At 33.4% G+C, this 14349-nt stretch overlaps 1 protein-coding gene across 1 annotated transcript; it reads right to left on the minus strand.

Annotated features, from left to right (window-relative positions):
- Positions 1–1766: 1766 nt before the first annotated feature.
- Positions 1767–8308, minus strand: WIP2 (WPP domain interacting protein 2). Its single transcript, XM_011629914.3, has 2 exons — positions 6997–8308; positions 1767–2489 (listed from the first exon to the last, which is right to left on the minus strand). Exons 1-2 carry the CDS (start codon positions 8015–8017, stop codon positions 1831–1833), a joined length of 1680 nt encoding a protein of 559 aa, XP_011628216.2. The 5' UTR covers positions 8018–8308; the 3' UTR covers positions 1767–1830.
- Positions 8309–14349: the final 6041 nt, after the last annotated feature.

The following is a 14349-nucleotide window of genomic DNA, read 5'->3' on the forward strand; positions in this document are numbered from 1 at the left end:
ACTTGGCCTCAATCTAAATCACGTTTTTTTTTTTTATCATTTCCTTATAAAATAGAAATTCAATGCTTTTTTTAAAATCTTGTAGAATTTCTCTCGCTCTTGTTGTCGATCTCTTATGTGGCATATGCCAAAAGATCGTACATATCAAGAAGCGCAATATACCCAAATTTAAGTACGATCCAACTTTTTTTTAAGAGATCTCATAAATATTTAGATTGTAATTTACCCCATTAATAAATGGGCGAGCTTATATGTGTCCACACACATAATTTAAATGAAATTTGAAATTGATAGCATTTGATATTGATCTTTAAAAACTCAAAAACCCCATTTACTTTCTTTTTTGCTTTTTTTTTTGGGAAATATGTTTTATTTTCTTATTTATCTTAATTTATAGAAAACTTGATTCACTATAATTTAATGCATTTCAAGACCGATATCTATTTGATCTTGATAGTAAATAACCCCATAATTATGTTTTTATTTCCTTTTTTATCTTGATCCTATAAAACCTCATAATTCATTGGACATGCTTTTTGTGTATCACTACACGTCTATAATTTTAAAAAAATATACAAAGAGGCCATTCACTTTTAGCACTAAGAGGTCACAATCTCCAATCGAGAGTGGTTGTTAGCATATATTAACTACACTCAAAGTTCATGAAAAAAATAATTTCTCAACTTTGTGACAAACCAAGGCATCTAATTTGACATTTAACGTTTTGGGAGAAATTGTGACCATTTTGTAAGAAAGATGAACAGTCTCATAATTTACAATCCCTATAATATAAGGAAAAATGTTTTATGAGTCAGCGGACACGCTAACTTGCTTGACTTACAAATGTTCATGTTTAAAATGAACCTCTACAACTAAAGATTTCTATCCAATGTTCATGTTTAAGATGAACCTCTACAAGTAAAGATTTCTCTCCAATGGATAAGAAGAAAAAAATTACAAAATTATTTTAATATTTTATTTTATTTTTTATTTTCACGATTATCATAGTATAGATCATGGATCTCTACAAATTTGGGAACAAGATCTATATAAAAAATACGTACTACAAGGAACCCGCACGAGAATAGTATGAGTCGGGGGACTAAAAAAATTGTTTCCATAACTCAAAGGCATCTTAAAGCGCGATAGTTATTCAATTAAATAAGCCGATCAAAATGTCACACATTATCACAACTATACATTATATAATAAATTAATGTAGAACAACATATAAAGGTATTCCTAAATTAATCTTTCCATAATTTTCATTTGTTAGTAGGTTCCAATTTGCCCTCTATTTCTCTCTCATCATTTCCATCTTAAACCTAATTAGGAAGAAACCGATATTTTAAAAAAAAATGTATACATTGAAACTATTTGCTTTTGATATAATAAAGTCACAATTATTATCAGTCTTTAAATGTAAAATCGAGTGATTGGAGGTGTGGACATAAAGTCCTAAATAAAATTTTTTCACATTATGATACACTTTAAACCGTCATATTTCACATCTAATAGTTAAAGGTGATGGTGACCTTTTTATACAAAAAATAAAATCTTATTGTATACTAATCCTAATATCAAAACATTTTGAATATTTTTCTCCACTCCAATCTAAATCATATTCCCCTAATTGTTTAACTTACCTCAATCCTAATTCCTATGAAACCCCATTATTTAACAAACATAAATGGTCGTTTTGAATCTTTTCTCTCTCTATCACCATTTAACAAAGGGGGAGACCCAACAATGATTCAAGGCAAAAAAAAAAAAAAAACACCAACTTCATTTAATAAACAAATTACACAAGCCAAAAAAGACATTCGTCTCTCAAGTGGGTACGGTCCCTTGATACTGGGGCAACAGCTGCGATATGAACACAGCAAATGCAACACAAAGCAAAAACAACTGTGAGAAACAACAGACGCCAAGCTTACACACCTTACACTGCAACTTTAGAACCTCCTCTCTCTCTAACAACTCGTTGCAAGAAGCCTCCAATTTCTTTGCCTTTTTCTCCAATCCAAAAGCCTGCACCTCCTTCTCCTTCAACTTTGCAACCACTAGAGCCTGCTCTGCAATCAAACTTTCCTTCTCCTCCAGGAGAGAGAGGGAATCGAGAACCGATTTCTCGAGTTTTTGGGTTGTTTTCTTCATCATCAGATACTCTATCTCAGCCCTCATCTTCTCCTCAAACAGAAGCTCGAGCTCCAGTTCCATATCTCTGTCGAGGTTGCTCCCCATTTGATTTTCTGGTGAATTTGGCCGAAAGCTGTTCCCTGTTGGGTTTTTAGATGAACCTGTTGCGTTTAAGAGGGCTTCAAGCTCTTGAACTTTGACATCTTTGGCTTCGATTGTTGCAGATGCTTGTTTTAATTTGTGCCCTAAGAGAATTATCCTCTGATTCAGCTCAGATGAACCAGATTCAACACCAGAACTGGATGGTTGAGAATTGGCTTCCTTTCCGATTTCACCCACTTTTTCAATTTCTGCAATTAAAGCCCCAGCTATATCAAAATCTCATTAAAAAAGAATGCAACAGTAAGACTATCTTTCTACCAGTTACAAGATACAGTTATCCCCCTGCCAGTCAATGAATACAGAAAGAACCCCAAAGATTTTTAGGGGGGAGATATCAAGATTCATAAAGTTCTTTGGAGGGAAGATACCAAGATTCAAAAAGATCTTTACGTGAAAGATATCAGATTCAGTTGATTTATTAAATAAAGTTTAATATATTTTACTGCAGTTAGTAGACTTCGATAGCTTTGTTTATCAACATGGCTAATGAACCAAATATTATCAACTATTATTATATCTCCAAATGTTTTCAAGTTAAAATTGTAATTAATTAATTAAATATCATAAGACCATTCAAGTTAAATACATTCTTCTAAAAGTTACCATTTCCTTTTCAACTAACTTTCTTAAATTAATGGCAATTCTTATTATATAAATTTAGAAATGGAAGGCATATAGCGTGCTCCACCAGTAGCACTTACTCCCTCAGGCAAGAGACTTGCTTAGGAGGATTTTCTCAGTTTAAAATTTCCGGATCCACTTTAGAATAACCAAATGAGTATTTTAAAAAAAAAATTGAACAACTAAAAACACTCGGACTCATCCGTCCAAAATATAGGATGCTTTCTGTTCAATCTTAAGACGTTATTTTTTTTCCTGTTGAGATGGGCACTAGTTTAAGGAGGTTACATCTCCAAAATTTGGAGTCATAAAGTAACTCCTAGATAAGTTTTACCCAAGGGAGCGAATGCACATTATGCTCCCTAAGGAGATTATTAGGTTTTACCCAAGGGAGCGAATGTACATTATGCTCCCTAAGGAGCATGTAATCTTTGGCATAGATATCTATCTTACAAAGCTTCCTTAGTCCAAAGAAAACATTAAAAAAAGAAAGAAAAGACTTTATTACCTCGAAATGGACAAGCTAAAGGAGTCATAATTTTCAATTAGTCCAGTATAAAAAATCCTATGATACCACAAGTATGGTTCAACGAATCCCAACCTACAGCAATTAGGGGTTTAGTCAAAGCTGAGGAGGGCCTCAGCAGGCCATTATTGACTCGTGTAGCAGACTCATTCAATAAAGGTGAATAAAATCTTGTTTACAAATAGGATTGGGCATCAGCTTGTCTGTTGAAGTTTAAGCTTGAAACCTACAACTGGACTGCACCCCCCACATCCCCCCCCAAAAAAAAGAAAAAAAGGGAAAACCTGAACTCGCGGAGTCAACTTGAGATATTCAATACTTGACTTTCATAGCCAGAGAATTTCCTTTTAAATAGTGCTTTTTGGTTAATCGAGTGACAAATGGCCTCTTCTAGACCGGTATCATTGTGGTTGCATAGTTGTTGAGCTGGGTTTATTCGGACATCAATTTTTAAAAATTTTCACATAATATTGAAAAACTTGCAGCATTTTCTGGGTTTACTGTTTAACTCATTGAGGCAACAAAATTTTGGCAATGTTCAAGTCAGCCACTGAGTTCGAATTTTTAAACAACCAAAACTATAAAAACAACAAGGAAATCTTTAAAAATTAAAAATATTATGTAATAGAACCAATTTCAAAATGAATACATTCTAGGTATGGCGCCAATAGGTGATAAGATAAGAGAAAGTAGACTTAAGTGGGCTCACTATGTGCAGCATAAACCCAATACAACACATATTGAGAGGTACGGATTGGTTCAAGTAGAAGGCTCAAAAAGGGCAAAGGATAGGCCCAAAATGATATGGTTGAAAGTAGTGAGAAAAGATATAGTGACTTGTGGCCTCACTGAGGGTATGACCCTTGATAGATCAGAATGGGTGGACCAAGCTTTGGATTTGTGTAGCCAACCCCAAATAGTTGGAAAAAGACTCTAATGATGTTGATGAGGATGATGTAATAGAATCAATGTATTATGATCATAAATTCGTTTGAAATATCATATGAGAGGCCATAGAAAGAAGAAAATGACAATTATGATAAACTAAAAAAAGAAAAAAAATTCAAAGAATATGTAAAAAAACTTCAAAATGTCATAAATACCATAGGTAAACTGGCCACCAACTGGTTTGAATTGGAACAACGCCCTTAGAGCATGTATGGGTGACATAGATGGCTGCCCTCTTTAGCTTTGAGGGTGGTCATGGGCCAGTTGCATTTGTAATAAAGACTTTTGAATTATCTTTTGCTCTAGTAACTTCTTTCTATGCTACTTATAGGGACCATTCAGGTCATATAGTTGACACTTACTACTGCCACATCTTAAATTGCCCCCAATTTTTTATTTTCTACATGTTACGACACCTCATAAGTCAATACAATATGATTTGATGAATTAAACTTACCAAAGTCTCAAGCTTATCGAAATCATATATTTGAGTTCAGCATATGTTTTATATATAAACTAATTTTTTTACTAAATTAGGCATTTAATTTGATGTAATTTTTATATTTTCTCATTGCTATACTTAAAATATAATTTTATAATATAAGATAATTTGAATATATGCAGTCCATTTTCTTTTTCTGGGATTCAGACACTGCCTTGATGGATCAAATGTTAAAAAATGCAGCAGTATTCCCAGGTTCACCCAACTCTGATATACCCACAAAAAGAAAATATGCATTTTTTATATTTCTTTTGCTAATATATGCATTTCTTACATCTCTTCTTAACTTTTATGACATAAGTTTCAGTATTTTTCTTTTCTTTTTTCTTTCTAATTGCTCTCAATGGATTGGACCAGATCCATCATTTTCAAGTTTGTCGACCAGTTCTGGCATAATTACATACTCGATATATGCATCAACCATTGAGAATAGTAAGGTATGATATCTGTCACACAATACATGCTATTGTAGTTTCAGAAAAGACTAGCGTTTACAAGCCCAGCTAAGAAAGGACAACAGAAAAATCAAAATTTCCAAACAGTTAACTATGTCCCATACCTAGCCAAACTAATCCTACTGCATTCACATTCATGTTTAGCATTATACCTTCCCTGATATTTTCAAATAATTAAAACTACAGTTACCAAAGGATTGGGTGTATGTCAAAATTTAATTAGGCAAACCATGACTAGGTTTGTGACTGAAATTGTTAGACCTTCCACATTAATGAACAAAAACATTTTCAGGACAAGCATAAGTTAAGAAAGAACATAGGCCCAAAACCACCAAAATGCAAATTTAAAGGTGGCTAATAAAATGTGTCTGAGACACACAATTCCTACAAAACTGTCTTTATGAGCACCATCCTTGGAGCACAAACTAAATTTGACTGATATTGTTTTCACATTACTAAAGTGGCACCCAATACGTATTTTGCATTGCAGCCAAAATAACCTATTTTCCATAGGTGAAGTACTGTGATGACAAATACTGAGGAAAAACAGAATCTCAAACAAAATTTAAGCACAAACTAAAACTCATAAAAAACCTGATCAATTTAAGTTAAAGATTACCCCAACACATCATATAATTTGAAACTTCATCTTTTCATCAAAATGAAATGATAATCAGCTGATGTGCCTAACCAGAAGACCCGTATAGACCATAATCAATCACCTAGCTTTTGGACGTCGAGGCAAAACTGAAAGGATTGGCCTGGTAAAAGGAGATTTCCCACTGCTAAGTGGCCTCCATCCAATTAGTAGAATGAGCTTTTTTTTTTTACCAGTAATTCATCATTTTGAGCATTCCAAAACTCTGAGTTATAAGCATAAAGGCAGCAACCTTGACAAACCATAGATGAACAGAGAACGTAAAAATTAAGTACAAAACCATCTAGCAACCAAGATATACATGAATGGCCAAACAAGGAACTATAGCCAAGACTAAGAAGAAAGTCCAATAGAAATTAGTGACAATGAATTCCTGCTCGTAAAGAGAACACAGAACAAGAGGCTTCCAAATGGTTGTATCTATCCCACTCTCTCAAACCTACATACCCAACACCCAAAAGAATAGAAGAGAACAACTAAAGCACAACCTAGACCCCTTCATATTCTAAAACAAATCAGACAAACCCAAATTGAAGAGGACTTTCTGGCATGAAAGAGCGACACTACCCAAAAAATCAAGGCATCGTCCTCATAACAAAATCCACAGAGAAGACAAAAGGCCTAAGACCAGCTAAAACAACACGAGTTTGATATCTCTTAATAACACACAAATTCAAACCTGTCAAATATAAATCCCACAGTGGCGGGGAAACCTGAATGCATGACAGAAATTCACACAAGCAAATGTTATGAGAACTAGTTAGATCCTATTTCTCAAACATAGTACATTACCTCAAGAGAGTTGTGAACATATAATGATGCATCTATAGCTACAGCCTAATTTGATTGACATACTTTCATGAAGCCCCAATTATAGTGAAGTCAACTTTAGTTACCAAAATAACCTTGGAGGAGAGGGTCACTTTAGCAACATTAAATAAACAAAATGAATTGGATGACTTAAGAAACAAGAAAAGAAGCAGACCTTTCTCAAGGGCTTCTTGCGCAGCCTGGAGCTGAATGAGTGACTGCTCTAATGAATCCGGGTTGATTTGTGGCAGATGTTGCCCATTCGAGTGCCCCTCAGAGCCCCCCACGCATTCCTCCTTCTCACTCTCTCTCAACTCACAATCAATTTCACCTCCATTTTCTTTAGATTGAGAACCACCATGACCTTCATGGATCATCTGGGAACCTTCACCACTCTGATGCTCATAGCTTGCATTCTCCTCGCCATAATTCAAAGACCATAGGTTTCTTTCCATCTCAACCCACCTCCCATTACTAAGAGCACTGAAACTACCGCTTTTATAGAGAGAATTACTACTTGCTGAAGCTCCAACCCCGAACAAGCTTCGCAAATCAGACTCCACACTAGATGAACCTTCCTCCTCAACATGGTGGTTATCTATATTTGCTTTCTCCTTTTCAATTTTCCCACTTTTGGAACCAGCTCGATCCGCTCTAAGCTTCTTACTAGCATCGACCAAATCTTTGCGCTGAAGACTCGTCCTTTGAGGATTACTCCCCATAGTTCTAATTGGGGTTTTCAATTTCTCTTTCGAAATGAACTTGCTGCTAAATTCTTTCATGCTGGGTTTTGATTTAGAAACACTAGCTGCTGTAGAAGACTTGCTACTTCGATCCTCACTATTATCAGAGTCACTACCAGCTACAAATATGGCTTTACCAGGAGCCAGATTTAGACCAAGTGTAGAATTTGCAGAGCCAATTGAGCCCTCACTCTTCACCTTTTCCTCATGACTTAAGACTTTAACCGAGCCTGCTTTGATTTGTTCAACGATGGAGAAGTCTCGCTTAAGCACTCTATGCAAATCTTGAGATGAATCTCCATCTTTTGCAACTTCTCTCTTAATTCTCCTCCATTTCCTCAACCCTGCTCCCTTTGTCTTGACATCGGACCGGTCCAAAGGCGACCCAGTTTCCTTTCCAGTGTTTTCGATGGAGTTCCCTCTTTCTCTCTCTAAATTATCATCGCTTCCCATTGATTCTCCCACATGAGACCCAGTACTATTTACCGAGGTCTCGACGCCCACCTTCTTCTCAGGACCATGGTTAATTACAGAATTCGATCCATTTGTTTCTTCCTTTCTTCCACTGAAATTTTTGGGGGTTTTTGGGCTTTCTTCCCCTTCCTTTTCTTCTTTGTCTCCCTCGCTAGAATTTATGGGATTTTCGGCACTTTCACCTAAGGTGTGATCATTTTCTCTCTCACTCAAATTCTCTGGACCTTCGTCCACTGCTAAACGAGAACTGCTAATCTCTGATGTGCTTTCATTGGAAATCTCTAAAATTTCTTCCTTTTCCTCATTTCCTCTCTCACTAAAACTCATGGGATTTTTTCCAGGGCTTTCACCTGTGCTATCGTTCTTCTCTCTCTCACTAGAACACATGGGGAGTTCTGGGTTCTCACCTTTGTTGTCTTGGTGGTTTCTCTCACAAGAATTCATGGGATTTTCAGGGTTCTCACCACTGTTTTCATCGTTCTCTCTCTCCTCTGATCTAGATCTAGGAGACCCATCTCCAAAATCCATGTGTAAAGCCAACAAACAAGCTGAATTTCGACTGATCCCTCTCAATTTCGATCTCCAGCCACTCCTCAGCTCTAATTACCAAAACCCATCAACTTTGATTCATGATTCACAGATTAAAAAACAGCAAAATTAATATAGAGATAAAGGCCCAAACGTTGAAAAGAAATTTAACCATTCAATCTGTACGTATTCATAGAATTATAGAGAGAGAAATGTACAAGCTTTCATACCTTGTTTTCTAGGGTGGAAAGGGCGTGATCGAAACCTAGAGAGAGAGAGAGAGAGAGAGAGAGGAAGAGAGAGAGAGAGTTGAGTTGGCAATTTCAGCTTACTGTACAAAAGCAAAATGCTATGTCTCTAGACATTCCATCCTCCGAAAAACAATTAAGAAGTTTGTAGAAAGCTACAACCCTATACTATTGAAGTAAGGCGTACCTCAAAAATCCTCTATCACATATTTTGATCATAGGTAGCAAGTTGGCGAATAATAAAATATCGGCAGATCAAAATATCGGATAATAAATTGTATTATTTCAAAATATGAAAAAAATCAAGTTAAAACTACATATCACCAAATAAGGTAAATTATAGAATCGTGAATATTTTGGATTTGGTTAACAAAACAGTGAAAAAGTAGGATATGTAAAGATGACACAATATAGGATTATGATTTATAGATATATTAAAGCCATTAAACAATAATTTCACAGCCTTATTAGTATCATTGGAATAATACTTAGACTATTTTTTGTTGAAACTTTCAATAAATCCAACACCAATGTTTACTTTGTTTTCACAGCATAAAACATATTGTAGATTTATTGCGAATATAACTTGAAACAACAACAATAATACTAAACATAATAACTAATTAGCAGTCAACAAGTACTGTGAACCAAGGTATATGATTATTATTTTTCAAAAAAGAAAACACCATCAATATAGGATTGTATTTAATTAAAAATAAACACAAAGACCCAAATATATAAAATAGTGGTCCATCCAAAATGCTATGTTGTATTCAACAATGAAATAAAAAATAGAATATGAAATTAATCAGACTTCTCTAAATATAAAAAAAAACAAGAAAATGCTTAAGCAAATTCAAATCTCACATTAAATTCCTAGCTACCTAAATCTTTTAGAATCTCTCTCTTGCTCTTTATAAAAACGTTATGGGTTTAAAGAAAAATGGAAAAAATAGTTTTTATTGGGTTATTCTTCTTCTAATTCTACCTATTATTTTGAGATATATGATTTTTTGGATTACTTTTTTGGGGGAATATATTGATTGTATTTTTTCATACATTTTTTTTAAAGGAACTCATTAGTGAAATTTTTGATGAAATTTTTTGTTAAATCAAGATTCTTAATTTAATCTCATTGTTAATGTACTTATCTTTAAACTACAAACCTAGGGGAGTTTTCTTGACTAGTTTCCCAAGGGCGAAGGGGATTTTCAACTCCCTCCTATCGGATCCCTCAGCACTCCAATGCGCTTTTCTCGAAAATTCAATAATATTAAGTTAATGAAGAAATAAAGTTAAAGGGAAGAAGTTTGTATTTTTTTGAAAAAAATAGTGTTTTAAATGGGAACTTGTTAACTATGGTTTCGACATTTAGAAACGAATTAAATGATCGTTTCGACCTCAAGATGTGTGAATACGAGGGTCAAAAAAAGAAGAAATTTCAATTCTTAAAAATACTCCATCTTATAATAAGCTATCTAGACTGTTGATTTTTAAGTGTTTATAAATCGGCATGAAATATACTATTTCTTAAATTTGAAATTTTATAAAAGCTCTGAGTTAGAAGTTACATCTACAAATAATTTTTAGAGGTAGTATCTTACTTCAAGGTAGAAGTTACATCTACAAATAATTGTATGGGTGCGGTTTCTATAAGGTTGCAACCTTAAACAATCCAATTAAGGCGCACCTCAAAATTTTATCATAACATATAATTTTGTTGTAAAAAATTCTTAGGATTATCTTAAAATCTATTTTCATATCTAATTATAAAATTTTAAATTCTAAAAATGGTTAAAATCAAGAAGATTTATAAATATATGAAAATCTTGAAAATAGATGGTCTAGATAATGTGTTGCAAGATGCACCATTTCTAGGACTCAAAAGCTTTTTTTTTTCATAGTTATACATATCGATATTGAGATGATCAATTAGAGGGTTTTTCAACATAAAACAATATTTCCCATAGATTTTTGAAGTGCATATGTGATTCTACATTTTAAGGTTGCAAACTCAAACGAACTTTTCCCTTTAGATACCTTACCTAAACAAATAATGCTTAAATTAGTTGTGTTAATGTTTTTAAAAAAAAAAAAAGAAAAAAAAAAAAGAAGCTTAAATCGTATTGAGGGGTAGTATAGAAATTAAGCATTTGAGATGGCGCATGCGATGTACGTTTCATAGACATGAGGTAGCTTGGGCCATATAGGTCTTGTCATGTAACAATGGGATAATTGTTTTTGAAGTTGCATTTTATGTTGCCAGCTTTTGAAAATGTGTGTCAAAAAATAATCAAATTACCATAAATGCCTAAACAAAGGCATCTACTAGTTTGGAATCCCAAAGGGCCTAAACACAAGGCATCTAGTACACAGGCCCACTTCACGGCCCGTGAGACAAACCTAGCTTATTTAGGCTTTCAAGACACCCTAGCTTATTTAGGCTTTCAAATGTTGAACATATTTTTTTTTACTTAAATATATTGATCATGATATTTCCCCTACATCATAGAAGATATATGATGTCTCTCACGTACACCGATTGTTTGATATGGATCCAACGCCTTACGAGCGTTTTAATTTAGCTTTTTTTTTTTTTTTTTTGCAAATTGTATGAATATAAAATTTGGTATGTGTTATTTTCTCAATGGGGCACACTTAAAAAAAAAATTAATTTTTTTTTATAAAATATAAAAATCAAGAGTAGTTTGATCATTTTATTTTTTGGGATTTTTTTTTTTTTTTTTTTTTTTTTTACGAGTGCGAGTTTAAGAGAGGAGAACTCCCAAAATTTGCTGTCAAAATATATTCTAAAATTTTTTTAAAAAAAAAACTGAAATAATTTAGACACATATATTATGATTGGGGTCATCTCAGCAGTCTATTCAGAATGGACGGTTGGATAAGGAGAAATATATAAGTTTTATGCTGTAGAGGAAATAGAAAAAGCTTGCCCTATATGATATTATGCTTGAAATAAGTGGCACGAGAAAAATATTTGTTTTACCCTGCATGTTCAAGACTTCAAGTATAAGATCGCAAAACTCTTCTTTTTCCTTTTTTTTTTCAATGAAAATCTTTGTTTTGTAGTGGTAAGTTGGCAGGAAAAAGAGTATTTTTATTATAAGAGGGATGGCATTTTTACGCCTCTTTATTGAGGGTTAGCAATATGGAACTCATTTTTTTCCATTGGAAATCAATTTTTGAGTTCCTAAGTTTGACATGGAAGATGCATTGTTGTTATTGTTGTTGTTGTTATTACTTTTGAGTTAAACGGCATGAAAATGAAGCTATGTTCATTGTTAGCAACAACAAACTTACCATTTTTTCATTGTAAATCCATGTTTAATATTTGCAAATCTTAAACAACCACGGTAGGAATCATTTGGCTATGTCTACTTAGGTGGGCTAAATTATTGAAATGTCCCTATTTATTTAAAGTTGTCAATCTAAATTAGGGCAATCTAGTTATTTTCCAAACATATTTTTAGAGGGGACACTGGAGTGAAAAAAACATAAAAAGGAACCATCATAATGTGAAATTGGATGGTTTTGACTGCTTTAATGATTTTGTAAGGTGATTTGGACATTTAAATTATATTTATTTTAAACAGTGTTGTTGATGGACCAGGTTTGGCTTAGCTAGCCTTGGCTCGAGCCCAGCCCAAAATAGTTTATGGCAGCCTCGGCGCAAAAATTTAGTTTCTGTGTCTGTCAAAATTTGTAATAACTAGGCTCAAGCCAAGCTGGGACCCACAAAATCGTTTTGGGCTCTATATAAATGTGGAAAAATATTTATTTATTATATGTAATATACTTAAATAAATTTCAAGCCAGACTAGCAAGAGGCAACCCATTAACAGCCCTAAGTACTTAGAATATGTTTTTGTGTTTGGGACAATAGTTGGTTACCTGCTACAGTGATTTACCTTCTTCTAGTTTGAGGGCCTCATGAGAATTTGTCTGTCTAGAATTTTGGTACATATTTTCTTAAGCCCGATGAAGAAACTCATGAAAAACTTTAAATAAAACCTTGGACGATGGTTTTTTTAATCTCAATGAAGACATGCCATCCATTTTTATCCATTTCATAGGTGGAGAGAACTATTAAATATAACATCTGATTGTTAGAGGTATGCTATTGACCGTGTTCAAAGTCTATGAAATTTTTTTTCAAAAAATGTGACACGTTTATGGCCACTTGATTTCTAATCTAAAAATTAAAGATCATTTTGATCATAATTTTTTTGTTTTGTTTTGAAGATAAACAATCCTGAATATACAACCCTAAAAATTAAGTATTTGATGAAGTACCGCATAGAATGCCCAGCTTTCTAAAAATGTCAGCAATAATTTTGGGTTTTCATGATAGTGATGGTAAAGCTATTTGATTTTCACGAGCCTTTGTTGAGGAAATACTTCACACTTTTTTCCATCTTTTGCTTGTAACCTTTCCAAAACAAGAAAACCACCTGAATCATAAAATAATAATCTCTCTCTCTCATAAAAGCATAAACAAAAGTAGATTTGGGGATCAAGGACATATGGCCCGCTTGAACTTTTAAGGATACAAAGAAGATTCATATAACTTTACCAACCTACTTGAATTCACTACACATTACTTAAAAAATAAGGACTTACTTTCAGCATCTCTCTCTCTCTCTCTCTCTCTCTTTCTATAACCTAATAAAATTTTTGAGACTTCACCCAATCAAAATCCATTAGACCTTGTTTTTTTGTTGGGTGAGGTTTGTATAAGGTGGCAACCATATACTATTGAAGCAAGGTGCACCTCAAAACTATGCCAAAAATGCAATTTCAGTCACAAGCCTTGCAATGATATGAAAATCTATTAATGCCCCCAATTATGAAATTTAAAGTTTTAGAAATGGCGACGATCAAGCAGATCTATAGACACTTTAAAATCTTGAAAATGGACAGTCTGGACAATGTGTTAGAAAATAAATTACTTTTAGGACTAGAAATCTATTTTTTTTTTATGTTTATGAATCTCCAAGTCTTTGGGATGATCGATTTGAGGGTTTTTCTAGCATAGGAATAACCTTCTTTAGTGGGTTTTTTTAGGTAAACCTTACTCCGTATAATATAAGGTTGGCACATTATATAAACATTTTCTTTCTTTGTTTTCTCTCTTGTTTTCTTTTTCTTTTCTTGCACCTATTAAAATATTTGGGCTTGTCATGAGTGTACGCGAAGTACCCATAATTAGAGATGAAAAGGTTTGCAAAAGTTTGAGAGGATATTATGTTTTTGGTACAAAAAAATCATGATCAACTTTTAACTGCCATATTTGAATTTGAAATGGATTGGTTGGGGCTAGGCTGTTAAACATGCTCAAAGTAAAAAGAAAAAAAACGAGAGGAAATTATTAAAATAAACATTAAAAGTTGATTTGTTAAACATTTTACCTATGATGTGATTTGATAAATTTCAAAACTCATTTTGATGTGTCATTTAATGGATTATTTTAAATTTGATTAAAAGAATGATAGGCTATTAAGAAAGGATTGTATA

Source organism: Amborella trichopoda, chromosome 10, assembly GCF_054954075.1.
Source record: "Amborella trichopoda isolate Santa Cruz 75 chromosome 10, AtrichopodaSantaCruz75HAP2 v2.0, whole genome shotgun sequence".
NCBI classification, from domain to species: Eukaryota; Viridiplantae; Streptophyta; class Magnoliopsida; order Amborellales; family Amborellaceae; genus Amborella; species Amborella trichopoda.

Excerpts from the sequence above, each read along its gene's own strand:
- WIP2 (XM_011629914.3), bottom strand. The coding sequence starts at position 8,017 with ATGGGAAGCGATGATAATTTAGAGAGAGAAAGAGGGAACTCCATCGAA. Across the intron at positions 2,490-6,996 it reads GCAAGAAGCCCTTGAGAAAG|AAATTGAAAAAGTGGGTGAA; the intron begins GTCTGCTTCTTT and ends CTTTAATTGCAG.